Source organism: Manduca sexta, chromosome 19 (assembly GCF_014839805.1).
Source record: "Manduca sexta isolate Smith_Timp_Sample1 chromosome 19, JHU_Msex_v1.0, whole genome shotgun sequence".
NCBI classification, from domain to species: Eukaryota; Metazoa; Arthropoda; class Insecta; order Lepidoptera; family Sphingidae; genus Manduca; species Manduca sexta.
In genome coordinates this window covers 12,759,552-12,787,340 of record NC_051133.1, presented here as the reverse complement: position 1 = coordinate 12,787,340, position 27,789 = coordinate 12,759,552, and the positions used below count along the sequence as shown (strand labels likewise).

Below are 27,789 nucleotides of genomic sequence, written 5' to 3'. Positions count from 1 at the left end.
AAGAACCCACTGACACTTTTACACTATTTATTTCTGAAATGTTTTGTATTTGAACAAAATAAACCAAAGAAATCGGACCTCACAATACAACTATGAAACAGACTTATTTCTGAATACATCTATATATATGTTACAGTTCTTTATTTCTAAAAAGAGAAAAGACATGAAGTGTTTGACAGGTAGGAACATTTTGTATTGAAAACTTATATTGTCGTTTTTAGTATTTTCCGTTATTTATTATTTATGTTCGTCACCGTTTAATCCATCCCTGGACTTCCACAAATAATTCAAAACCAAAATTAGCCAAATCGGTTCAGCCGTTCTCGAGTTTTAGCGAGACTAACGAACAGCAATTGATTTTTATATATATAGATGTATGTCTTTGTTAAATATGTTATTATTTCAGGGAAACTCGTTGACAGTTATTAACGCACTGACGACTTTATTGTGACAGGTCTAAACCTGCTAGTCATATATGTAACAGTGGAATATACTTACTTGTACACCTCTGCCGCGACTACCGTGATGTCGCTACTCTAATTATGTAACATCTTGCATGCCTATGTGTGTATGGACCTACTTATTATGTTCTCCTCTCAGGTTCTCCTACTAATTAAATAGGTTATCAAGTTGCTGCTTCCTCCGTCAAAATTATGCCCTCAGAGTTCTAAAATAGAAAAGAAATTCTTATTTTTCTTTACTAAGGAAGTATGTACTGTTCATTTCTATTATTAGATTAATTTAAATAACCAGTACTTAATGATTAAAGCAAAACGTCGTCGTGGAAAACTGTTATTGATCGCACGGTTTATTCACGATACGCTCTAGCTCAGCAATCGGAAGATACCCTTGAAATAGTCGGCAGTGTTACCGTTTAATTCTCCGACCTGCCACTATATCCTATTCCCTTAGGGATAGTGAAGCTTGGTTATTGTTCTGAGGCTTGTCCTTGGTACTTACTAAATCCTACTATAATCCCATCTAACCCCCATGATAATTGCTTTTATTAAATCGAATCCCTGTATTTATCATATCTCTGCTAACATACGTTAGTTAAGAATTTACCCTAAGAGCTACAAGTGCGAGCGAGGTAGCAGTCTAATGGTCTCTACTTGTGGCCGCCGCAGACCTCGGCGCCGCTTATGCTGCGGCGGGTGTGCTCCTGTAGTTTGCAATCGCTACGCCACGTCGATGTTAAAATTTATTATTTAAGAAATCAGTAAGAGTTTCTGCCAACCCTCTCGCATTTGTACGTTTATGCTTGCGATTCTTCGGCTTCGGACCTCCTGTACAGAGTTCACATTTAATAAGTGTATATATTACAGGCTGGTGGTGAGTTGTCAGCGGCGTGCGGGCGTGGCGGAGTGCGAGGGAGCGTGGCGAGCGAGGCGCGCGTTCGCCGCGTGCATGGAGGAGCGGCGGCGCGCCGAGCGCGCGCCCGCCGAGCCCGGCCGCAGCCACCGCTCCTCCGCTGGCTCCTCGGACCCGCCCGCGCCCTCCGTACCCGTCGTGCCCTCCCGCGCCGTATGCGCACCCTCCGTGACTGCCGCTTCCTCCGGGCTCTCCTCGCCGCACGACTCCGAGCGCGGGGAGCTACTAGGTGACTTGATCAAAGGACCCTGCGAACAACCGATATAACGAGACGGTTTCATCGTTCGTGTAGGCAAAATGAGGCGACATTAGTATCAATATCTTTATAAATCATTTCCTGTCAGCTGAAATTGTATCTAAACTACACACCGCTTACCATCAGGTGCAGTAGGTCATTTGCCGTGTCCATATAAAAAAGGATCGCAATTTTCAAAACATAAACCGTCCTTTTCTCTTTTCTTTTAAAGCCGTCAATAGAAAGAACGCACACTTAGCTAAAGGAGAACAGTATGAGCGCCGAAGAATTACCTGCACGGGTTTCACGGATTGATCAAAACGGAATACGAAACGCAGCTCGTCCCAGAAGCGCGCGGCGAACGTGTTTCCGCGCTGCGCGGGCCGCTTGGAGCGCAGCGCGGCGTACGCGAGGTCGGCGCAGGACACCACCACGCCTAACGCGCACCCCACCACCAGCACCAGGAACAACCCCCAGAAGTTTGCCATGCGCAGCTTTTCGTTCTCGTACTCCTCCACGTCCTGCGGGAGTGGCAGCGTCATCAACACCTCCGACAAACAGTGCGAATGCTATAAGTGTACAGACGCCGTGGCAGAGACCTTGCAAGCGCCGCCTCCGTTCCTCTCGTTCCACCAGGTGTTGATCATCTCGCGCAGCGTGCCCGCTTCCTGTAGATTCAGCAGCGCCAGGTTGAGCCCTTGCCGGTAACGCGAGTCTATAAACGAATGTTTAGGAAATAGGTATACATATGATTGTTCTCGAAACATAAAACAAATAATCAGAGATCATTAAATAATAATATATAACTCTATTAAAAAAAACTCCATTTAAAAGAACGACGCACCGCCGCCCCTTTGGCTGGGTCCGGGGGTGCGCGCGCACCGTCCGCCGAGACAATTTATCGGCGCCCCGCAGTTAAGCGGAACACATCATGCAACTGGCATTTTGTAATGACTCATTGTAAATGTCTATATTATTTTTTTTAGTAAATGATTACGAATGTTATATAATTTATTATTGACCTGTATATAAAGTTCAATCATTTTTTGTATTGTACTGGTACTTATATGGAGTCAATTTATTTCTGTTAAAAGTTTTTATTTTTAGTTAGTTGTAAAACACACCCAATACCCCAAACAAAAATAATCATTCTCGTCCTATTTTATTTTCCCTACTGCACTTTTGAAATCCAATGTCCTATACCAATCAAATTAAAACAAACCATACGGAAGTTATAGGAAAACGAACACATAAAGAATTATTTAATGCGGACCATGGGGTAAAAATTATCGCTTAGCAAACATAAAAAAAGTTACGAAAAATGAATAGATGGTTAAAAAAATAAACGAACTTCTGTCGGCCACCATGAAGGAGAATCATCATCATCTAAATCGACCATAGTGCAATGAACTTATAATATCGTTGGTAGAGCTTATTGCTCATCAACTAAATTAGTATCTAACATATTTTTTTAAAATCAAAAAAACCTCGCGATAAATTATATAGCTCTCTAAATACAATAAAGTTAAGTAGTTACATAATGTGTACATTAATTAGGAATTATACTCTGTCCTTACCCTTCTTCATGGCTATGCCGTAGCCCTTGCTGTCGAGCATATCGCCTACCTGTGGAGCACACAGCGTCAATCGTCATATAGTAAGTACAGAATACAAAGCATCCAGGTCCTGTGAGCCAGCGGAGCTCGCACGCCGTTCACCTTGGTCACGTTGCAGTTGCGCTCCGTCACGTAGTCGATGGACGTGGACTCCATCAGGAACGCGAAGTCTTCCGTCGCCACTCTGCCCACAGAATGGTACAATGTTAAGGCCGACGTGGAAGCCCGCAGGTTGGAATCGAGGGTATGTACTTTGCATACGCGGTGAATCGGATCAGCGCGTCGTAGCGACGCGTTTCTAATGGACTTGGTTTCATAGAAATAACAGACGAATTAATGTGATTCGTTGTATAGTTCCAGTTATAGTTATAAGTAATTTTATTTTATATGAATTTGTGTGCATGTGTGCGTGTGCGTCTTGCATAGGTATGTACTTTTTGATTCCCTCGTCGTTGCTGGTAGGCATGGACCAGTGGCTCATGTCTTCGTACATTTTCTGGAACATCTCGTTCTGCGAGTTCTGTGAAACGGAAATTAAATAGACAAGTAAACAAAAATTTATGCCATAATTATAAATACTGTTAGAAGCAGCATCACAACAACAATTATGGTGCGTGATATTATTTTCTCGTATTTCTGCCGCTGAGCTGCGGTAAGTGACCGTCGCGAGGTGAACAACACTACTTACAATAATGAATAATATTCATTATTATTAAGGCAGCGAACTCACTAGGATCATAGTACTTATTTAAATCATACATATACATATACAGTAGTTATGTAATTAGTGATGCAAACTCTTGGGTGGCATTGGTATTAGTTACGAGGGAGGGGCAGCATTGTGATAACCTTGAAGAACAAGTGCGTGGAGCCGTTGGCTTTGGCGCCGAACTTAATGCCGAGCTTGTTGTTGGCGAGTTCGTTGACGTTGTGGATGAGCTCGGTGGTAGACTTGGTGGCCAGCAGTGTGGCCAGGTTGGCCGTGTATGAGCTGGTGATTACCAGCGCGAACAGCCACCACATGCTGGCCACGGCGCGCGTTCCGTACGCCCTGCAAGCACAATTCAACAATCAGCTACTACAACAACAATCGACTAAACAGTGCATGCATGTTATGTGCCGACTCTTTATGAGCATTAGGAACATTATAGGGCCGCTGCGAGCATTATAGTTAAGTGCGAAAAGTGGTAGTGATAGGTATTTATAGCTAATAAGGTTTTTTGTATGTTTTGTCCATATTTTTGTCTGTAACTCTTCTCAATGTTATTATTTATTGTTAAGTGTTGTATATTAAGAGGGTGTTGTTGGGAGCTTTAATTTGATATCTAGCTTGAGTCTGTGTGATAAATAGTTGATTAAATAATTGGTAAAATCGTCAATAACTAAAGGAAAGTTGTTTTAAAAATTGGTACAATATATTGAGGCTTTTTTACGGTATAGCCTATATGGGTTCTATTCAAGAAAATAAGAAAACCGAAAAAACTCAAGAAATCTGCAGAAGACTGAAAACTGGAGACGAATCAAGACGGTTGAAGATTTAACGTCACAACATACGGTTGCTTCAATCCTACATAGGAGGGGTGGATAGGGACGATAGAGCACATTTGGCACGGCTGGTCAAAAGGATCTACCGTTTCTTATTTGCCATTCCGTACACTGTATCGTACCCTTACTAAGTTCTTAGCTGTCGGCGGCAGTTACGAACTAAACAGCACAGCAGCCTACAGCTGTTCGGGTAAGTTATATTATACACTCTTCATTCGGTCACACGCCTTCTCGGCATCTCATAACGTTGGAAGAAACAACGGGCTGGGTACCGGCGCCCGAGATTTTCAACTCGGATTCACGCTCAGCAAACTGAGAGTACCAATCGGTCTCACGGCACCTCAACACTGGGTATTATCCCTATTCTCTAGAATATTGTATTCGGTGGTGTTCACAAATTCTAGAGAATATTATATATTTGAAAAGAAATTGCCTTGGATATTATTGTTTGATAATAATAATATTATGATACATATGTAGTTACTTCTTTTTTACTAGCTGATCTAAATATTTTGTTTTATTTAATGCTACTTAATTAAGTACAACTTATAACAATATGAATGAACTGTTGGATGTATTCAATTAATAAACATTAAACCAGTTTTAAGTAATTATTGAAGGTTGTGCTTTGTAAAGTAGGAGTTGTTTAGATTAATGTATATGTAGCGCTAGAGGCAGTAGGTAGGTACGTACACGGGCGCGATCTCAGAGCCCTGCAACAGCACGGCGCCCAGGTTGAACCACAGCGCGTTGGCGAGCGTGAACTGGTTCTCGAGTGCAGGCGGGTCCTCGATGCACGGGTACGGGTTCTGCCACTCCTCGTGGCACAGCCGCCCCACTACGTACAGCAGCAGCGACGTGCCCAAGTACGCGAACCCGAGACAGATCCACACCTGCCGGCATAGCGCGCGATACATCTTTATACCATCTCATATCCAGCACACATACCCGCGCAAATACACACTCACTCCGTTCGAGAAGGGCAAGAGGAAAGCAAACAGCTTGGGCTCCGGCGGTTTGGGCTTGCGAAACAGAATGGCAATGCCGAGGTTCATGAAAGGCGTAGTGAAGTCTACCGCTTTTTCGCGCTCTGACGTGATTGTCAGGTCCGTCACGGCGAAGTCAATATTCTGCGAACACACACGTATATATGTATATATACCAAGTACACTGTAACACATTGTAGGGAGCGAGTGCGTGGATCTTACTGGGTCGGTCATGAGGCGGCCGATCATTCCGGTCCACCTATTAGTAGCGTTGTCGTAGGAGCCGTACGAACCATCCACCTGCTCCACGAACGTGTAGTTGAACTTCAACATCTTGGAAAGCTTCTCGATGAGCTCTATGCAGAACCCTGCCGTGCGATATATCATTAGTGGGTAAGCAAAAGTATACACACTACACTTCGTTTCATCTCATATGCCGTGCGCGCCCGCTCACCTTCGTACTGCTCGTTTCCCGAGAGACGCAACGTGGACTCCTGTCGCATCACATACGGCTTATTCTGTAATCACAACCATCATACATGCCGTGTGAGTACTGTGATGAGTTTTACTGCTTGGCCACGACAAAAATTACTAGCTTAAAGAGATTTCACAGAACCTATCTCAGGTGCATAGAATATATTATAGATAACTTAATATATATATATATATATATATATATATATATATATAGATTTCAGACTGGAACGCGTGAACGTTGGTATTTATTTTTATTTTTAAAATACATTTGTAACGAAATTGGCATAAATGGTCACTCACAAGTGCCACGAGCACGGCGAAGGTGCGGTTGGTCATAGAGTCGAGCGGCCTAGTGTCGGGCGGCGCCTCGGCGCGCTGCCACGTGACCTTCGCGCTCGGCGCCCACACGCCGGCGTGCTGCAGCCGCCCGCCGCGCACCAGCTCCGCCACCTGCAGCTGCACCTCGCGCCGCGCGCCGTCCGTCTCCCACGACACCTCGCCGCCGGCGCCCGCGCCGCTCACCCACTCCTCTGAGCGCAGATAGTTGAGCAGGGTGTCCGCGTGAAACGCGCCGAGCCCCCGCTCGCAGGAGGCGCCGCCGGCGGTCGGCAATCGGAGCCGACTGAGGGCCTCGGTGGCCAGCGCGGTCGCCTGGTATGCCAGCGGCAGAGCGGCGGGGGGCGCGGCTGCGATGCGCTCCACGTCCGTCGCGTCACCGGCGTCACCGGGCTCGCCCAGTTGCTGCAGGTAGCTCGCCTGCCACGCGGCCATCATGTTTTGAACGTGTTCGGACTCCGGGTCGAACAGCCGCAGAGCTGCACGCAAACACCTTCAAATGTAGGTAATCCTGCCCGATTTGGTGGCCAACTCTACATTTCAAAAGACAACTTGCAAATTGCACTAAATAATTATTTATTATAATTGTGTAATAGATTGCTATTGGAAAAGTATTTTACAGATTACATGTCTTTATTTTATACCTCATATAATTATTTTTTTGTCGAAAAACCGTAATAAACTTACAAATATAATAATATGTGTATAGGGTCAATATTTTAGTTATAGATGCTGCACTTATTGAAGTCGAGTTGTGATTTGAATATCATTAATATTATGAATGAGAATATTTTAATAATTACCGGTAGAATGATTCTTGGAGGCGAAACCGGTAAATGGAAAAAAGGAGTTTCCATACGTACATAAATGAAAGTAAGCAAATAATATATGTATAGGAGGTAGGAGCCAACGTTATGGTACCTATAATATAATTAGTTTTCGTAGCAAAAATTGTACTTTTTATGTTAGAGATCGTATTCAATACTGTAGAACTATTTCGATCACCCATTAAAATTGAGGCATTTATTCTTTAAACCAAGAAGCGATGCCTCTTGTTTCTTAAAACTACTATGGCGCTTACCAAGAAGTAAAAGAAAAATATGTAGTTTTAGCACATTAGTAACTGTTTAATGAGACAACATTAACTGATCTCATAAAATGAAAAATACGAATTGTAAGGAACGCAAGTTGTATCAATTACCAAGTGTTACGATTATTTAACTTTATTAGTTTTTCATGAATTTTGTTAACACATTTAATGATTATAAATAACATTCATGCTGTTTAAATCTGTTCATCAAGAAGGAATGTAATATCGATATATTTTTGCTTACATTTTTGTAATAAGTCTCTATTTTATGAAATGTCTCGTAACAACTTTATTATTTTAACGTTTTAAGTATATAAAGCATAAAATATGAAAACATTTTTTATTTTTACATGACTTAATCATTTACAATCGATCCCTTAAAAATAAACACGACTGACTTTTAACTTAATCATATTATAATTATTATATGTCTATTGATTTATAATAATTCTCGTGAAACGTAAAAGAGATCGATATTGTTGTAGATTGGCGTAGGAACGAACTATTGAAAAAAATGTCGAATCCCCTTGTATGCTTAACTCATTTTGGACTTATACAGTAATCGGTCATAGTATTATTGAAAATGTGGTATGTGTAAGGGATTGCAGTGGGTACCTACCGGTGACGTTGGCACCGCCGTGACTGTAGGGCTCCAGGTCGCGCGTGTGCAGATCCAGCGAGAGCATGATATAAGAGTGGCGGTCGGAGAGCAAGCCCACGCGCTGCGCCGCGTCGAGCACGCGCTCGCAGCATGCCGCCTCGCACCACACGATGAAGTTGGTGACGCCGAGCCGCTTGAGCACCAGCAGGAGACTGCGCAGCAGGGCCGGCTCCGACGGCGGCGGCAGCTGGCGCGCCAGCAGCGCGAGCGGCTCGCCGTCGGGCGCGATCAGCGCCGCGCCCGCCGCGCCGCCCTCGTGCAGCACCACCGCGCGCCGCCACCCCTTCTCTTTGCACAGATCCGCGCACGCCTGCGCTCGCATATATTAATGCCTTAAGAAAAACTTTTATTAGCTTGAAGGAAGCTGAGCCGCAAGATAATGTTAAAGGGATTATCAAAATCTTATTTGATTTTGATGAGTTCACTGCTCCACCTGCCGAGTCCAATCATTTAAATCGATCAACGCCCGTGATAAAAAATTTATGCTGAATTTTTTTTTTCGCCTGATATATAACTTCTCTCCTAAAAACCTTGTCCATATCCGACACAAGCATAAAGACCCCCTAATACTATTATGTCACCTATATGTATTAAAGTGTAATAATTGTGTAAATGAGTGTGGCCTGCGTTGTGACCCGTACCTGCGCCAGAACGTCGGGATGCGGGTACAGCGGCAGCGCCTCCCAGGAACCGTCGGCGGGTGCCTCATCGAGCAGCAGCAGCGGCACGCCCGCGCGTGCCGCCGCCGCTCCCGCCAGCCGTGCCGCCCGTTCACCGCCCGCACTCAACACCGCCGCTACACCCTCGCGCGCCTGACGACACACCACGCTTGCTGATTAATACAACGATTTGTTAGTTACCACACAACACAACGCGAACTTCACCTGAGCACAAAGGTGCGCGGCGAGCGAGAGCGGCTCGTCGGGCTCCACGCCGGCGACTTGGACGGTTACACCAGCGTCGGGCAGCGACTGCAGTGCTGCCTCCGCTGCCGCCGCCAGCTGCCGCGCGAGTATCGGCTGTAGTTCCACCACACCTGCCGCACCACAACAAAGCGTCACTCTGGCGCACATAATGTACGCATCACTTGCGGACATTGTGTGTGCCAGATACAACACGCACAGAGCAGTAATAGTACACACCGATGCGTGCCGGCTGCGCCAATGTCGAGCCCGCCACCACAAACAATATAAGCGTCATGAAGCGCATGGCACCGATGGGCTCGTGCAAGGAATGCATGTGCCACATCGCGCTGCGGCGACGTGTGCCACTTGTCTGATGACGTGACGCACTCGGTTCGTATTGTTGACACATTTAGAAAACTATTTCTGTCCGCGCATGCGCGCCTCCCGAGTCGCGAGTCTCGTGCCGCCGCATCGTAGGCAGCAATAGTAGACCTTGATCGCATTATGGTGCAAGATTTTTAAAATTTCAGATCTTAACTCATATTATTATTTATACATTATATATGTATACACAATTGATTGACAGTTTCTTTTTTGCATAAATAGCAAATTTTATTGCTGTAAGTATGTTTTTACAGCCGGTGAATCGTCCATTGCTGGACATAGGCCACCCCGTATGTACTGTACTTCCACGTACAGTTTGTACACTCGAATGACGTTAGACGTTGTTGAGTGCGTAGAGAAAAATCACTGAAAGTGGTACCGTTTATTTATATTGTTATGCTGTAAAGTTAAAATTGGCAATTCCTGTCTACTACAGTTATGTATTTTAAATCCGCGGCTGTAGTTGCACCGAGTGGGAAGAATATTATAATAATGACATTTTCGCGTGGGTTGTTCTATACGTTACGCCGCGGCAGCGAAAATGTGCATTGTGTAGTTAAGATATTACATGATATGTGCAGATATGTACAAAGGAAATATTGGTCAAAATCTGTGAATGCTTAATGTTTTGAAAAATGATGGACAAACTCCCATGTGTGTTTTTTGTTTGTGGCTACACTAGTTAACGTAGCTGTCCTACTGCCCAATGTTAGATATCCAACCTGTCCTTATGTGAAAATAGTTTACTACTTATTTTATGTATGGCAATAGGCTCGCCCACACTCACATTATGGAACGAAAAACACACGGCGTAAAGTGGGTGCACCAGTAAATATAAAAATAGGTAAAAATTCTATATAATATTTAATTAACATAGAATGCACATTATGTTTCAAAAAAGTTTTATTTCCGTTTTACATAGAAAGATAATATTATTATTGTAAGTTTAATTCATAAATAGGTGTTGTGATAATATGCACAAAAAACTTAGGCAGAGTGCCGACATGATCTGATTTAGATTTAAAAAAGAATGATAATCTTTCTCAACGGTTTTGGCTTATTGCAAACAGTTGATGTTTGCCGACTTCGAATACAAATTCAATAGAAGTTTGTTTAAACACTAAAAGTGGGGCTCGGACTCGCGCACCGAAGGTTCCGTACAAACCTTTAGGTATTTAAGTAAAAGTTAACCAATCACAACAATCGAGTCATAATTATGGTATTTTTATTGCAAAATGAAATCCATAATATTACAATATGGAAAGCTGGAGGAGCATAAATTAAAGACAAAAGTCTAAAAAACTGAGGTTTTCGGAATTTTTCCTTTATATGTGCTATAAAACACTGCTTCATGCCAAATTACAAGATTCTAGGTCGACTGGAAGTCACCTTTAGGTTTTGATTCCCTTGCGAGTAACTACGCGAGTTTGAAAATATGAGGCTTAAATTGCTGTTAGTTTTTTTTTTTTTTTTTTAACCGACTTTAGAAAAAGGAGGAGGTTATCAATTAGACGTGATTTTTTTTTGTTTGTTTGTTACCTCAGGACTCGCTCATTTATGAACCGATTTGGAAAATTCTTTTTTTATTCGAAAGAATTTCTCTCCAGATTAGTCCCATAAAATATTTTTCAACATCGCTTCGGTAGTTTGGATTTAAAATTAAAAAAATAGAATAATTATGTCGTCCAAGCAATTTTAATTAGGCACCGACTCCAAAATTGGTATCCAATATATACTTGGTAAGTGAAATAATTTTTTGGTTTTGAGTGGTTTTTGAAGGCGGTTTAATTTTTTGTTAAAATTATTTTTATTTTTATTGCGGTGACATAGAAGTTTGATTTTGTTATAGTTTAAAGGTATTAAAGACCTGAGTATTTGATATGAATTTCAATTTAATACCACTACGCGTCCATGAGGAAAGGGATAGTAAATTATTAAAAATATTTTGATTATACGATGTAACTAAAAATTTACGGTTTTCGCAATTTTTTCTCTACATATCGGTACTATAAAACGTTGCTTCGTACCACATTTCAATATACTGAGTTCACGGGAAGTACCTTAAAGGTATTGATTCCCTTGCGAGTTCCGAAAATTTGTGATATAAACGGCCGTATCTTTTGGTGGCGTTGGCTTCGAAGTTTGATTTTTTCACAGGTCCAAGGGACAGTAGACCTTTTTTTTTTTAAGTCCCTTATTACTACCGTCCAGTCTTCGCGGGGGGCGACTGAGCGGTTATGTTGGGGTAACCGTTGCCTTACGACCCGACAATTGAAGCAGCCCGGGACCCTCAGGCGGCGGTCGGGCCGAGTCCCTAACCAATGAACCTAACCTAAGTCCCTACGCAACGGCCTACCAACTAAAACTCCGCGTTGACCCTCTTCGGCGCATAAGGGACGACTGCGGGCTTCCCCGAGACAGCAGGTCCGAGTCTTCGTCCGCGGCCGCCCCTGCGCGATGCCGTCTTGCGGCCCGTCTCCTAAATGTGGGGGGGCTCCTAAGCCCCCTCGCACCGAAGGACGCTCTCAGCGTCAACAGCAGCATGAGATCAACGCCACACTGCCGTCCATCCCGGGGGTCAACCGAAAAATGTGCAAGAAATGCACAAAAATGCACTAGGGCGGACAGCCCCCTGCTGTCCGCCGACGACCCCCTTCGTGGCCCCTATAAGTCGCCTCTTACGACAGGCAGGGGTTTACCGTGGTGGTATTCTCCAAACGCCCCCATTCCACAGGGCGGGAGACGCCGGTCAGTCGTCCACCCGGCGCCTCCTACGTCTCCTCTGACGGCGGGAGGGATCGGCCCTCTCCCGATCCCTCTCGGCGCTCTCCTTCTGCGAGATGACCGCCTCGCAGAAGTGGGCCACCGCACGCCAGGCCTCCTGGCTGCCGACCATGGAAGCGACCACAGCCGGCAGCGAGAGATCTTCTCCGACGACTGACACGAGAGCGCTGCGCTCATCGTCCCAGGCTGGGCAAGACTCCAACGTATGTTGGGCCGTATCCCGCAGGCAGTTGTCACAATGGTGACACACGGCGCTAACCTCCGTCCTGTTATCTGACACAGGTACTCACCGAAGCACCCATGCCCGGTGAGCACCTGTGTCAATCTAAATGTTGCCGCGCCGTGGCGCCTGTCCAACCACTGTGCAAAGACAGGACGCACTGCCGCGATGGCCCGAAGCCCCGCTGACGGGGCCTCCAGCCTGAGACGCCACTCCTCTACGGCGGCTCGCCGTAAGGAGGCCCTCTTGGCCTCCACCTCCTTCAGAAGGGACAGTAGACCTGAGTATTTGATATAAATTTCAGCTTAATACCTCCACGTGTCTCTGAGAAAAAGGGTCTTGACAGACGGACGGACGAACGAACAAGAAAGCGACCCTATAAGGGTTCCGTGTTTTCCTTTTGAGGTACGGAATCCTAAAAAATATACAAACGAAATGCCCAAATCTTTAGTAAATTATAAGTCTATATGGAGTGGCCGCCATCAATGACACAAAACAAAATGACCGACTATTAGGTTCTCACATAAGAAAAATTGGCTTCTTTTTTTCGTCCTTACATATACTTAGTTTAATATGGGAAGAATACAAAGTTTTTTTTAAATATAATTAATTAGTCAAAGTATGCACCAGTGTAATCTATGCACTTTTGCCATCTCATGAGAAGTTCATTGATCCCTTTACTAAAAAAAAATGGAGGCGAGAATCAATAAACTCTGAAAGTGGTCAATAAATTCATTATGGTTTGCAGTTGCTGACAATATACATATATCTGCCGTAATCGTTTGGCCCGATTTTAGAAAGCTGTAGTGAACGACACCGGCGCTAGTTCACCAAACACTCCCAAGTCATTTTTGAGTAAATTTTCTTCGTTTAAATAGCACAGCTGACACTGTCCGCGCACAAGATATAATTGTCCACTAAATATTATTATTCCTCGTCGCCACTGTAATGTGTATGTAATGTGTAAGGTTTATACAGGGTTATTTGTAAAACACCAGCAACCTCGCCGGACTAGATAGTTGACATCATAAACAACAATGTTTGTTGTAAGACTTTTGTTAATTTATTAGATTTTATGCTCATACAAAAATAAATACCTTATTTAATTTCCGCTTGAATGTTATTAACTCTATGCACATTGCGAAGAAAACTACTAAACGGATTGCTATGAAATTTGGTATGGAGATAGTTTAAGACTCTGGGAATGTTTTACTCTCTACTTTAACTCCTTGACGCGGGTGAAGCCGTGAGCAAAAGTTAGTCAAATATAATATAGAACCCTTATAATATTGAGCCATATATGTTTTGCTATAGAATAATATTATGTAGGTATATCATTCAAGCCTTTTACTAGTTTTCCAGAACCGTTCCTGGTTTACTTGAGCAAACTATTACACACAGCGATATATATGTACTACGTACTAGATCTGGAGTTCCATACACTCATTGTGTTCGACTCAACTGTACTTCAATCCGTACACTTGATTTTAGTATGCAACATTGACAGCGTGTGGTTATATACGGAGTGACGCTCATAATATAATAACTCGAGTCTAAGTGTAAACCTGGATGTGAATAAAAAATATTAGTCAAATAAAATTATTTGTTGTTCAAGTGAATAAATAGAAATTAAACTAATTTTCCGGATTCTATCGCGGTTTTTTGGATTTTATTTTTCTCCCGACGTTTCGAAGACTTTACAGACTTCATGGTCACGGGGGGTCTGAGGTGTTGTTTATCCGTAAAGTCAAAGTTACAATATTTACCTACATTTTACAATTATACAACTTTTTAAAATTTTTACCTAAGTAAACAAACCCGTGCGAATCGCGAGGTTGAAAGCTAGGCGGCGAAGGTGGTTGACTTATTAATCTAGCCGCCAGTCGTCGACTTTGCTTTTGATGCGCGCGCGCTATAGGCACATAGTGGTGACGACATAACGACATGAATTGAAACCTCATACTGAGACAAATAGCACGTATCATCTCATAACGAAACAAAGTTTGCCGAGGCGCACCATTGTTTCGTAAACTGAAAAGATAGCTACGTTGTCAATTCGACAGTTTAGTCTAAACAAAGTAAGTGAAAGGGAAACGCCACCGAAAATTAAAACAGCGCGATCGAATGATTACTATTTTACTCGTTTTTTTCTTAAATTTGTATACAGCGTCACGTATGGATAGATAAATTAAACTATTATTTAGAAAAAAATGTTAATATGTAAAAAATATCGTAAGTTGTAGCACTCGCATCAGCTGACGCATTATGATCAACGATTGCGCTCGGCCGATGCGGGCGCAGCGCGGCGCAGCGACCGTCCGCCTTGTCGGCATTTCCTTTGTAGTTCGTGCGCAGCAGTGCCGGTTCTTTCATAGAAACCCAAAAGCCTGGCTTGCCCTAAAATTATTTACCTAAGAACACAAAACCGAATATAGAACAATAACTATAATTCTACAAAACAATTTTCTTTAAAATATAAAACATTCCAGCGCTATGTATCGCTGCACAGCATCGGTTGACGGTTCGCCTCAAACGCACCTACAAACACACTATAGCACCTTAACACACACTACCACACCCACATCGTATCAGGGCCCTTATTCTGTATGATAGTGTAAACGCGTAACGCGGCCGTGTCATGTTATCTTCGAGAAATGTGTGTGGAATGGTATTCTGTAAGCCAAATTTCTATAGTCCTAAACACGTTGTGTTACGTGCTTGTTACACACTGTCAAAATACCGTGCGGGATAGAGAATAAGGCCCCAGTATACACATATTTTGTTCATAATACCAAATACGCACACAAAATATTTTCATCACTCTCAATCTTGTTGGGTTTTAGGAGGCTTTTTGCATCAATAATTATTTCTCTCTCACATTAATACACGGTGACTTTATAGTCGTTTTGGAACCGAAGCGTGTTTACTTAGAACAGTTTGTAGGATGCAGAAAAAATAGTGAATAAATTCTACTGTCGATAATAAAAAAATAATCCAAATAAAATTTTTCACTCGTTCGAGTTTGATAATGATTTTATAGTAACGCCGCGCCGCAACAATTCTCACAAACGACGCACACTACCAACGCGTGTCAGCTGATACCTACCAAGAGCGGAAAGACGCGCGCGCGGTTTCAGAGTCACTTAATTTAAAAACTGGTACACTACCACCTTTAAATTAAATGCTTTATGATGGTTATGGTATTGATTGTATTTGGGATAATATCAGATCACAACTTACGTTCTGATACGAGGCACGAACGCAATTGTTTATTTTTTTTTTCATTTTCACTTTAGAAGAACAAGCATTATTAAATTTATTAAAAATCTATCTATACTTATAATAAATCTGTAGAGAGGTCAATTCTGTACATGAAATATATTTCCAATATAATGATAACTATCAGAGGGTGATTAGGGATCGATACTGATGCCAAAAATGCAATAAGTAAAATTTTTGTCTGTCTGTCTGTCTGTATAACCGTTATAGAAACAAAAACTACTCGACGGATTTTAACGAAACTTGGTACAATTATTTTTCATACTCCTGAGCTGGTTATAGTATACTTTTCATCACGCTACAATTAATAGGAGCAGAGCAGTGAAGGGAAATGTTGGGAAAACGGGAGAAGTTACTCCAGTTTTTTTTTTTTTTTTTTTTTTTTTTTTAAGCTTCCGTCGCGTGTGCAAACTTAATGGTTAAAGCTACACAGAAATCATGTATGACGGAAATGTTCTCCTTAAAATTATATAAAAAATATCCCACGACAGCATATGTCTATCTTTTATGGTTGACTCACAATAACACGTGTAACTCCCGATAGCTTAGCAGTTCGAAGCTTTCTCATTATATTTGTCTACTCTTACGTTTATAACACTCTCAGTCATCCCTAATTAAAAAGTTAACATTATTAAATATTCCATAAAAAGAATCATAGAAATCGGTATAGAAACACCAAAGTTATACATGAAATACGCTAATAATAAGACATCACGGATGCATACTGAATCTATACTATTATATAAAGCTGAAGAGTTTGTTTGTTTGTTTGAACGCGCTAATCTCAGGAACTACCGGTCCAAACTGAAAAATTCTTTTTGCGTTGGATAGCCCTTTGTTCGTGGAGTGCTATAGGCTATATATCATCACGCTATACCCAATAGGAGCGGAGCAGTAAGGGATAATTTCAGGAACTACCGGTTCGAACTGAAAATTTTTTGCGTTGGATAGCCCTTCGTTCGTGGAGTGCTTTAGGCTATATATCATCACGCTATACCCAATAGGAGCGGAGCAGTAATGGCTGATCTCAGGAACTACCGGTACAAACTGAAAAAATATTTTTGTGTTGGATAGCCCTTTGTTCGTGGAGTACTATAGCCTGAAAAACTTTACAACGCGGGCGGAGCCGCGAGCAAAAGCTAGTCATACTATATGCTTCCTTCGATTTTACCAGGATCCCATCATCAGACCCTGACCGGACAATCGGACCACCTGCATACCACCATATATTAAAAAATTGGGCACCTCCTCCATTTTTGAAGTCCGAAATCCACGCGGGCGAAGCTGCGGGCGAAAGCTAGTCACAAATAAATAAGTAAATGGATACTCCAATTTCTCCTTCATACTTTACACGGGCTTAGGACCGTCGGAAATAACTACTTTATTTAAGCATTACTTTTCGATAAAATACCTACTTCATTTATTGTCATAGTAATAAAAAAAAAAAAAAAATAAACAGCGCGAAAGAACTATGAGTATTTCTGGCGTATTTAAAAAATTGGAGCTATTTACAAAATATCAACTTACATACCTAAACAGTTTATTTACAAATTACCTATTTACACTTCCTGGTAATGAAGCAACTGCTCGAAATGGAGTCTGCCGCGTTCGATACACAAACGTGCACGTTTTAAGTTATTGTATTTAAGCTTTCGCAATGTGTCTCTGTCACTTTTCACTCGGTTAAAGGCGTCCACTATCGCACTACGTAACTCGTCAGGTGTTTCGTGTTCCCGAAAATACACGACTCGTCTTTTTATTTCCGACCACAAGAAAATATCCAGGGGTGTTAAGTCCGGGCTTCTCGCCGGCCAAGTCACGGGGCTGCCGCGGCGATTTATATATTATATATTTTATATTATATATTTCATTACCAGTGCATCGTTGTCGTGAATTGCGTGCGTCCGACGGAAATGATACGGGTGTAATCCGTAGCTACTTCATGTTTTCCACACAAATACTAATATTAAATTCCCGTGCCGCCATTCTTGTGCTTCGCCGAGGATCCCGCTCAAAGTACTCTAAAATCTCCAATTCGTTATCCGGCGAGTCATTCACCCGTCCTCGGCCTTGCATAGACTTAAATTTAACTGCGAGAAAGTCGTCTTGAAAGAAGCAGTTTACTATAAGTTACTCTAACCTGAGGTCAAACACAAAAAAAAGTAAAACTTTCAAACAAAATAAATATTCAAATAGTAATTTTATTTTTTTTTTTTTTTTTTTTTTTTTTTTTTTTTTTTTTTTTTTTTTTTTTTACACAACCTTTTTCCACTACTACTATACTAGAATTCGTCGGAGCAGTAACATCTCACAGTTAATGATAATATTATGCTCACGCACACGAACAAGTGATACACACTCGGGGCGCAAGTGTAGTTCGTCGCAACGCGCACGCCATTTCTTGGAGGAAGGAAGGAAGGAAGGAAGGAAGGAAGGAAGGAAGGAAGGAAGGAAGGAAGGAAGGAAGGAAGGAAGGAAGGAAGGAAGGAAGGAAGGAAGGAAGGAAGGAAGGAAGGAAGGAAGGAAGGAAGGAAGGAAGGTTTAGGTTTAGGTTTAGGTTTAGGTTTAGGTTTAGGTTTAGGTTTAGGTTTAGGTTTAGGTTTAGGTTTAGGTTTAGGTTTAGGTTTAGGTTTAGGTTTAGGTTTAGGTTTAGGTTTAGGTTTAGGTTTAGGTTTAGGTTTAGGTTTAGGTTTAGGTTTAGGTTTAGGTTTAGGTTTAGGTTTAGGTTTAGGCTTAGGTTTAGGTTTAGGTTTAGGTTTAGGTTTAGGTTTAGGCCCAGGCAGGTTAGGCAGGCCCAGGTTTAGGCCCAGGTTTAGGCCAGGTTTAGGCCCAGGCCCAGGCCCAGGTTTAGGAGGTTTAGGCAGGCAGGCCAGGCCAGGCAGGCCAGGCTTAGGCAGGTTAGGCCAGGTTTAGGTTAGGCCAGGTTAGGTTAGGTTAGGTTAGGTTAGGTTAGGTTGGGGTTAGGTTAGGTTAGGTTAGGGGGGTGCTAGGTCAGAAACCTCCTCGTGGTGCACCCTGGGCAACGGCGCGTCGATCAGACCGATCAGGCTGATCTGCGCGCTGGCTAATATCCTGACAACTGAGGTGGTTGGCGGTCGTCGCCTCTTGCGGCGGCCGTCGTGTCGTAGTTTGATGAGATTGGCCCATCTTGGGCGGCCCCCGGTTCTGTCCGGAGGTGTCGACGGGCTCGGTGTGCGCTCATCCCGCCCCGAGCAGGCAGTGGGGGGGACTCCCTCTCCCATTGTCGCCGTCGCAGATCGTAATCTGGTGTGGAGGTCTGTGGATATGTCTCGCGCTCCCACTGGACCGAGGGTCTTGGCTTAACCGCCCGGACCGCGAGGAAGAAAACCTCTATAAAAATCACCCCGAATCCCAAGCGGCGGCGCACCGCGAGGGGATGCATGGCCGATGGGCAGTTCGGTCTCGAGTGCGACCCCCGCCAGAGTACCGGCCGACACTCTGTGCGGGTTACGCTAGGCTTACCCAGGTACAGGGGGCACTGCCTGGGCGGACCACCCTTTCCCCCATACTCGTGGGACTCAATATGGACTCAATTTTTAAAACACCCAAAATATTATTGACGAGATTGCCTACTCCGGTTCCGGCCGGGGAGGCGGAGGTCGGCGGGTGCAAACCCAACGACGGAGATGTTGTGCAGGAGATTCCGGGCGAGAAGCCCATGGAGGGAGTGGCCCGATCATCTGTGGCCACAGAAGTCGATAGCGACTCGAGTGGGAGTGTCTCTTCCGTCCGGAGTAGGAGGCTATGGAGAAGGCATTCCCGCTCGATCGACAGCTGGTCGCTCAACCTAACCAGCGACACCGACGAGCCGGTGCCCAAGGCGCAGACCACCGACGGCCGAGGGAGAGGACGTCCTCCCTCCGTCGGAAAATACGTCGGCCTCAGACAGGCGCAGCGCGAGCGTGACAGGCTCAAGCGCGAGGAAGCACGCCAAAAAGGCCGAAGAGGCCCTGGAGGACCGACTTAAATTCGTCAAGTCGCCGGTGCCTCCGCGGGTAGATACGGACGAAGACCAGCCCGTCACGAAGGAGGACCTAGAGAAGTGCGGGCATGTGGTGCGCGCCATTGTCCGCAAGTCGGGCAACCTTAAGGGGACGTCCCAAAAAGCGTTGAACTGGGTGACTAATAAAATCACCCGGTATATCACGCAGCCGGAATCAGAGGTCGTTGCCCGTCTGGAGTGTGAGGTGAAAAAGTCGCGCGAACACAGTGCCCGCCTCGAGGCGAGCATGAAGCTCATTCAAGAGGAGAATACAGCCCTCCGCCGCCGGCTCGAGGAACTCGAAGCGTCTGCGAGCAAAACGTCAGCAGAAGAAATGTGGGCTATGGTAGAAGCGAGGGTCCAGGCCAGAGTGGAGTCAGCCCTGATGGGACCAGCCCAGAGGCCCGCTCTGGCCCACGAAACAAGGACGTCAACTGGGGATACACAACTCCCCGTGTCGGGAGGAATTGTAGGAGGCCCTCCCCAGCCCAAGACCAAGAGGGAGAAAGGAAAAGGGACGGGAAAGAAAACAGTCCCCGTTCCCCCAATCCCCACTCCAGTAGCAGGACCCTCCAGCGCCCCGCCACAAACAGTCGCAGGTCCCTCCGCGGCCACAGCGAATGAAGCGGCATCAAGGACGAAGAGGAGCCCTGAAAACAGGAAGAAGGAGGCGACGGCGCCAGGGAAAAAGGCGGCGCTCAACCCCAAACCCCCTCCAAAGGAAAAGAGGAAGAAGCCGGCCCCACAAGCGCAACCTGCATCGGAGCCCCGCCCTCTGCCGCCGGCCCCCGCATCGATGGAGACGCCGTGGGTAGAAGTGGTGGGCCGAAACAAGAAGAAGAGGAAGCCCGCTGCAGCGGTGAACACCCAGCCGCGACAGCCGGCGCGCCGGGCTGAGCCAAAGTTACGACCGCCACGCTCCGCAGCGGTCGTCATAACGCTGACTCCTGCGGCGGTAGCAAAGGGCCTATCTTATAAGCAGGTCCTTACGGACGCCCAGGGCGAGAGTTGACCTCACCGGCCTTGATATCAGCAGGTTGAGGCCAAAGTTTGCGGCCACGGGCGCCCCAATGTACGAGGTGCCCGGGGCCAACTCCGAAGAGAGGGCCGACTCCCTTGCCGCAAGGCTGAGGGAGTGCCTCGGGTCGGAGGATGTGAAAGTATCCCGACCCACAAAGACTGTAGAACTGCGGCTGACGGAGCTGGACTACACGGCCACTCCGGAGTCAGTCGCAGCGGCCCTCTCAAAGGCCGGTGAGTGCTCCTCGGAGCTAATTAAAGTAGGGCAGATTCGCCCCGATCGGTCAGGTGTAGGGACCGCCTGGGTGAAAATGCCCATAAAGGCGGCCCAAAAGGTCAAGGGGCGGGCCGCATCTTAATAGGCTGGACCGCGGCTAAGGTGACCGTCCTAGAGTCGCGGCCAATGCGGTGTTTCCGGTGCCTGGAGTCCGGGCACGTCCGGGAGCGCTGCGACTGCGCAGTGGACCGCAGCGACCTTTGCTACCGCTGCGGCCAGGCGGGCCACAAGATCCGAGAATGTAAGGCCCCGCCGAACTGCGCAGTCTGCGCGGCCGCTGGCAGGCCCGCCGGGCACCGCTTAGGGGAAGGCATGCGCTGCCCTCCCGTCGCAACCGGCGCCGCCCCCAAAGAAGGAATGCGCCTGCGGCTGAGGTTCTGTCCCAGCCGCAGGCGGCGAGCCCACCGCAACAGGCAGTGGCCGAGATGGACGTGGAGGAGATCGCCCATCAATAATGGATATAAGTTTCCTCCAGGCGAACATCAACCACTGCGCCCGCGCCCAGGACCTGTTGTCTCAAAGCCTGGCGCAGTGGTCGGTGCAAGTGGCCATGGTCGCCGAACCGTATTTTGTCCCGCCCCGAGATAACTGGGTAGGGGACATCGACGGGTCGGTGGCCATCATCACCCAGGGTGCCGCTGGCTCCCCGCCCTTCGCAAAAGTCGAGAAGGGCCAGGGATGCGTCGCGGCTCTGTTGGGGAATTGTGGATAGTTGGAGTTTATTTCTCCCCAACAGACCCCTGGCCGAGTTCGAATCTTTCCTCGTTCGGCTGGGGGCCCTGGTTGAGCAGGGCCAACCTCACCCGACGATCGTCGCCGGTGACTTCAACGCGAAATCCGCGGTCTGGGGTTCGCCGGCGACCGACGCTCGCGGTGAGGTCCTGGAGGAATGGGCGATCTCCGTCGGCCTGGCCGTTCTGAACAGGGGTCGGTGGACACGTGCGTGCGGCACAACGGCGGGTCAATTGTTGATTTGTCGTTTGGGTGCCCCGTCGTCGCACGTCGTGTCCGTGGCTGGAGGGTCCTCGTGGACGCGGAGACACTATCGGATCATCGATATATAAGGTTCGATGTCGCCGCGCCCACGAGTCAACGTAACCAGCCCAGTGGTGGACCGAGTGCCCCTGGTCAGGACGGCCCGCGGTGGGCATTAAGGCGCCTCGACAAGGAGGCCCTAGAGCTGGCCGCTCTGGCAGTCTCGTGGCTCCCCGAGCCGGAGGGTCCGGTGAGGGTCGAGCAGGAGGCGGAGTGGTTCGGGGTGGCAATGTCGGACGTTTGCGACGCCGCCATGCCCCGGGCGCTCCGTCGTCCTCCGCGGCGGGAGGTGTACTGGTGGTCGGCGGAGTTAGCGCAGTTGCGCGCGTCTTGCGCGGCTGCGCGCCGCCGATACGCCAGGCATCGCCGCCGCCGTATTCGCGCACGAGACCATGAAGACCGGGAGCGGCAGCTCTACGGCCTCTATAAAGAGGCGAAGAGAGCGCTGCGGGTGGCCGTGCACAGGGCCAAGGTCGCGGCACGTAAGGAGTTTGTGGAGACTCTCGACGCGGACCCGTGGGGGCGCCCATACAAGCTCGTCATGAACAAGCTTCGTCCGGCGGCGCCCCGCTGTCGCAGAGTCTCCGGCCAGAACTTCTGGCCAACGTTGTCGCGGCCTTGTTCCCGGCCACCGAGGATACCACTCCTCCACCGATGGCGCCACCAGAAGTGGCGTCATCGTCGTTTTCGGCAAGGGATATCCCAGAGGTTTCGCCCGCGGAAATGCGGGCGGCAGTGTTTCGGCTGCGGGGCAAAAACACCGCCCCGGGTCTCGACGGCATCCCCGGAAAGCCTGGGTGTTAGCCCTCGAGTACCTGGGGCCGCGGCTCCGTAGCCTATTCTCCGCCTGTATGGTGCAGGGCGTCTTCCCGGCGCGGTGGAAGACCGGGAAGCTCGTCCTGCTTAAGAAAGAGGGGAGACCCGCAGAGTCGCCGTCGGCCTACCGGCCCATCGTGCTGCTCGACGAGGTCGCCAAACTTTTGAGCGTATTATACACGCGCGCCTCGTCGAGCATCTCGAGAGGGTCGGTCCAAATTTGGCCGACAAACAGTTTGGTTTTAGGAGTGGACGCTCAACTGTCCACGCGATTCTGCGGGTCAAGTCGCAGGCGGAGGAAGCAGTGGCCAGGGAATGGTGATTATCGCCGTCTCGTTAGACATTTCTAACGCTTTTAATTCGCTCCCCTGGCCATGCATCAATGAAGCACTGCGGTACCACGTGGTGCCGCCCTATCTCAGGCGTCTGGTGCGCGCGTACCTCTCCGACAGGTACGTGGTGTATCCGGGCGCCGACGGGTGGCACCGAAGAGCAATGTCGTGCGGTGTCCCACAGGGGTCGGTTCTAGGCCCTCTCTTGTGGAACATCGGGTACGACTGGGTGCTCCGTGGTGCCAATCTCTGGGGCGTCGACGTGACGTGTTACGCGGATGACACGTTGGTCACGGCGACGTCTAAGACCTTCCAGGACGCCGCGATCCTGGCGGCGGTGGGTACCGGCCACGTAGTGAGCCGAATCAGGCGTTTAGGTTTGAAGGTGGCCCTCGAGAAGACCGAGGCCATTTGTTTTCACGGGCCTCGGCGAGGCCACCGGCCGGTGCCCACATCGAGGTTGAGGGGTGCGGATTCCCATCGGCAAAACTATGAAGTATTTAGGTCTGATTTTGGACAGCCGGTGGGAATTCCGCGCCCATTTTGAAAAGTTGCGGACAAAGTTGTCCAGGGCAGCGGGCGCTCTTTCTAGCCTGCTGCCCAACCTGGAAGGTCCTGGTATCCCTTGCCGAAGGTTGTACCACGGGTCGTGCGGTCCATGGCGTTGTACGGCAGCCCAGTCTGGGCTGACGCCCTGGGGCGTTCTGTCGCCTCCTGAGGGCCCGCAGCGGGTCGTAGCGCAGCGGGCCATACGGGCGTACCGCACGGTCTCGTACGAGGCGGCTTGTCTTTTGGCCGGATTCCTGCCCTGGGATCTGGACGCCAAAGCCCTCTCCGATACTTTTCATTGGAGGGAGGAGGCGTTCAGGAACGGGCAGCGTCCGGCCCTGAAGGAGGTGGAGGCCGCGGCTCTCCCTTACGGCGAGCCGCCGTGGAGGAGTGGCGTCTCAGGCTGGAGGCCCCGTCAGCGGGGCTTCGGGCCGTAGCGGCAGTGCGTCCTGTCTTTGCACAGTGGCTGGACAGGCGCCACGGCGCGGCGACATTTCGCCTGACGCAGGTGCTCACCGGGCATGGGTGCTTCGGGGAGTACCTGTGTCAGATAGTAGGCACGGAGGTTAGCGCCGTGTGTCACCATTGTGACAACTGCCCGCGGGATACGGCCCAACATACGTTGGAGTCTTGCCCAGCCTGGGACGATGAGCGCAGCGCTCTCGTGTCAGTCGTCGGAGGAGACCTCTCGCTGCCGGCCGTGGTCGCTTCCATGGTCGGCAGCCCGGAGGCCTGGCGTGCGGTAGGCTCACTTCTGCGAGGTGGTCCTCTCGCAGAAGGAGAGTGCCGAGAGGGATCGAGAGGGAGGATCCCTCCCGCCGTCAGAGGAGACGTAGGAGGCGCCGGGTGGACGACTGACCGGCGTCTCCCGCCCTGTGGAATGGGGGCGTTTGGAGAATTCCACCACGGTATCCCCTGCCTGTCGTAAAGGCGACTAATAGGGGCCACGAAGGGGTCGTCGGCGGGCAGCAGGGGCTGCCCGTCCTAGTGCGCGCGCACTCTTCAGTGCGCGCAGTGCGTTCATCGCACGCTCTCGGCTGACCCCCGGGATGGACGGCAGCGTGTTGTTGGCCTCACGCTGCCGTAGACGCCGAGGGCGTCCTTCGGTGCGCGGGGCTTTTGAGCCCCCATAGGAGACGGGCCGCAAGGCGGCACCGCGCAGGGGCGGTTGCGGTCGCAGACTAGACATTTCAACGTCAGAGGAAGCCCGCAGCCGTCCCTAATGCGCCGAAGAGGGCCACCGCGGAGTTTTAGTTGGTATGCCGTGCGTTGTACATAGGTTAGGGACTCGGCCCGGCGGTCGCCCGAAGGTCTACATCAATTCCGGGCGGCGCAACGTCGGGTCGTAAGGCACGGTGACCCCAACATAACCGCTCAGTCGCCCCCCACGAAGGCTGGGCGGTAGTAATAAGGTACTTTCTCCGCGAAACCAAAAAAAAAAAAAAAAAGGTTGGGGTGCTAGGTGGGGTGCTAGGTCAGGAAACCTCCACGTGGTGCACCCTGGGCAACGGCGCGTCGATCAGACCGATCAGGCTGATCTGCGCGCCGGCGAATATCCTGACAACGAGGTGGTTGGCGGTCGTCGCCTCTTGTGGCGGCCGTCGTGTCGTAGTGTCGAGATTGGCCCATCTTGGGCGGCTCCCGGTTCTGCCCCGGGGGTGTCGACGGGCTCGGTGTGCGCTCACCCGCCCCGAGCAGGCAGTGGGGGACTCTCCCTCCCATTGTCGCCGTCGTAGATCGTAATCCGGTATGGAGGTCTGTGGATATGTCTCGCGCTCCTGCTGGACCGAGGGTCTTGGCTTAACCGCCCGGACCGCGAGGAAGAAAACCTCTATAAAAATCACCCCGAATCCCAAGCGGCGGCGCACCGCGAGGATGCATGGCCGATGGGTAGTTCGGTCTCGAGTGCGACCCCCGCCAGAGTACCGGCCGACACTCTGTGCGGGTTACGCTAGGCTTACCCAGGTACAGGGGCACTGCCTGGGCGGACCACCCTTTCCCCATACTCGTGGGAACAGTAATGGAATTTTTAAATCTTAAACAACCCAAAATCACATTGACGAGATTGCCTACTCCAGTTCCGGCTGGAGGCGGAGGTCGGCAGGTGCAAGCCAATGACGTAGACGAGGTGCGGGAGAGTGCGGCTGAAAGGCCCATGGAGGTAGCGGCCGAGTTCACAAGGCCTTTCTGACAGCTTCGGAATCGACTCCGAATCAAGTGAGTATGTCGTCGGTCCGTAGCAAGAAATTCTGGAGACGGCACTCTCGCTCCAAGGAGAGCGAAATATGCTTGACGAGCGAGACTGACGAACCGGCTCGAAAGCGGTCACGACTGATGGCAGAGGACGAGGGCGTCCGCCATCTACCGGGCATTATGCGGGCCTTAAAAGGCCCAAAAGAGCTCGACGCTCGAAGGCGGGAGCAATCCCGTCAAGAATGGAGAAAGAACTCGAGGATCAACTTCGACAAGAAAAACGGCCGGTGACCTCGAAACGCATGGACATCGAGGAACCCCGAGTCATCTCGAAGGAAGACCTGCTACACTGCGGTCATATGGTCCGTCACATAGTCCGTAAGTCGGGGAACCTAAAGGGACCTCGCAGAAAGCACTCAATCATGTGACGGACACAATAAAACAATACGTCGAGCAGCCGGAATCCGAGTTGATGGCACGCTTAGAAAAGGAGGCACGCGAGTGGAAGAGCGCGGAACAACTTGCGGAATCCGTGAAAAAGTTGCAGGAGGAAAACAGCTCCTACGGAGGCGCCTAGAAGAACTAGAGGCGTCTGCCAGTAAGCCTTCTACGGAAGAAGTGCTGGCAATGATTGAGGCAAGGGTGCAGGCCAGGATGGAGTCTATCCAGATGGGCCCGGCACAGCGCCCCCCATTGGCACACGAACGAAGGACTACCGGGGATACGCAACTCCCGGTAGCGGATGGTATCGTTGGGGAGCGCAAAGTAAGCAGCCAAAGGGCAAAGGTATTGGGAAAAGTCGGCCAAGCCTGCACCTGCTCCCGCGGCTCCCACTATCCCCGTTCCTGTTGCTGGGCCCTCCAGCGCCCCGCCGCAAGTCATAGCGGGTCCCTCCTCGGCGACGGCGGCTGTGACGCCCGACGGCACCAACAGCCAGAAAAACCGCGAAGAACGGTGCACCAGCGCCAAAAGAAAGGGAGTAAAGAAAGGACAGGCAGCGCAACCAGCGCCGGAGCACCGTCCGGTGCCGCCGTCCCCTGCTTCAATGGATACGCCGTGGGTAGTGGTGGCCAAGAAGTCAAAGAAAGGGACGCCCGCTACAGCGCAAGCGGCCAATGCACAGCCGCCGCAGCCGACGCGCAGGGCGGAGCCCAAATGCGGCCGCCACGCTCCGCGGCGGTTATCATTTCTAACGCCGTCGGCGGTGGCCAGGGGCTGTCGTACAAACAAGTACTGACGGACGCCCAGGCGAGAGTTGACCTCACCGGCCTTGATATCAGCAGGTTGAGGCCAAAGTTTGCGGCCACGGGCGCCCCAATGTACGAGGTGCCCGGGGCCAACTCCGAAGAGGGGGCCGACTCCCTTGCCGCAAGGCTGAGGGAGTGCCTCGGGTCGGAGGATGTGAAAGTATCCCGACCCACAAAGACTGTAGAACTGCGGCTGACGGGCTGGACTACACCACTCCGGTCAGTCGCAGCGGCCCTCTCAAAGGCCGGTGAGTGCTCCTCGGGCTAATTAAAGTAGGGCAGATTCGCCCCGATCGGTCAGGTGTAGGGACCGCCTGGGTGAAAATGCCCATAAAGGCGGCTTAAAGGTCAAGGGGCGGGCCGCATCTTAATAGGCTGGACCGCGGCTAAGGTGACCGTCCTAGAGTCGCGGCCAATGCGGTGTTTCC

The 27,789-nt window shown here is 48.9% G+C and overlaps 2 protein-coding genes and 1 long non-coding RNA gene across 3 annotated transcripts; 2 read left to right on the top strand and 1 right to left on the bottom strand.

Moving 5' to 3' along the window:
- Positions 1-330: 330 nt before the first annotated feature.
- Positions 331-9,595, bottom strand: LOC115450027 (glutamate receptor ionotropic, kainate 2). The gene is made up of 16 exons (XM_030177934.2): positions 9,460-9,595; positions 9,202-9,353; positions 8,959-9,129; positions 8,276-8,627; positions 6,531-7,045; positions 6,208-6,271; positions 5,976-6,121; positions 5,736-5,897; positions 5,461-5,660; positions 4,072-4,273; positions 3,657-3,742; positions 3,325-3,406; positions 3,184-3,232; positions 2,206-2,321; positions 1,900-2,127; positions 331-1,619 (listed from the first exon to the last, which is right to left on the bottom strand). Exons 1-16 carry the CDS (start codon positions 9,563-9,565, stop codon positions 1,341-1,343), a joined length of 2,910 nt encoding a protein of 969 aa, XP_030033794.2. The 5' UTR covers positions 9,566-9,595; the 3' UTR covers positions 331-1,340.
- On the top strand, positions 1,464-2,611 carry LOC119189792. Its single transcript, XR_005112614.1, has 2 exons — positions 1,464-1,600; positions 1,839-2,611. It is a non-coding gene; the product is annotated as an uncharacterized LOC119189792 (long non-coding RNA).
- A 9,838-nt stretch (positions 9,596-19,433) lies between the features above and the next one.
- On the top strand, positions 19,434-26,112 carry LOC119189850 (proteoglycan 4-like). The gene is made up of 4 exons (XM_037440530.1): positions 19,434-19,620; positions 19,706-20,795; positions 21,019-21,146; positions 26,000-26,112. The coding sequence occupies exons 1-4, from the start codon at positions 19,434-19,436 to the stop codon at positions 26,110-26,112; spliced, it is 1,518 nt and encodes a 505-aa protein (XP_037296427.1).
- The last annotated feature ends 1,677 nt before the right edge of the window (positions 26,113-27,789 follow it).

Bases quoted from the DNA above. Each gene is read 5' to 3' on its own strand.
- LOC115450027 (XM_030177934.2), bottom strand. From the start codon at position 9,565: ATGTGGCACATGCATTCCTTGCACGAGCCCATCGGTGCCATGCGCTTC. The intron at 6,272-6,530 runs GTGAGTGACCAT...TTGTGATTACAG, and splicing joins TCGCCGTGCTCGTGGCACTT to AATAAGCCGTATGTGATGCG. The intron at 6,122-6,207 runs GTGAGCGGGCGC...ATCGCACGGCAG, and splicing joins GGGAAACGAGCAGTACGAAG to GGTTCTGCATAGAGCTCATC.
- LOC119189850 (XM_037440530.1), top strand. From the start codon at position 19,434: ATGGACTCAATTTTTAAAACACCCAAAATATTATTGACGAGATTGCCT. The intron at 19,621-19,705 runs GTGGGAGTGTCT...CAACCTAACCAG, and splicing joins AGAAGTCGATAGCGACTCGA to CGACACCGACGAGCCGGTGC. The intron at 20,796-21,018 runs GTTACGACCGCC...CCTTGCCGCAAG, and splicing joins GCGCGCCGGGCTGAGCCAAA to GCTGAGGGAGTGCCTCGGGT.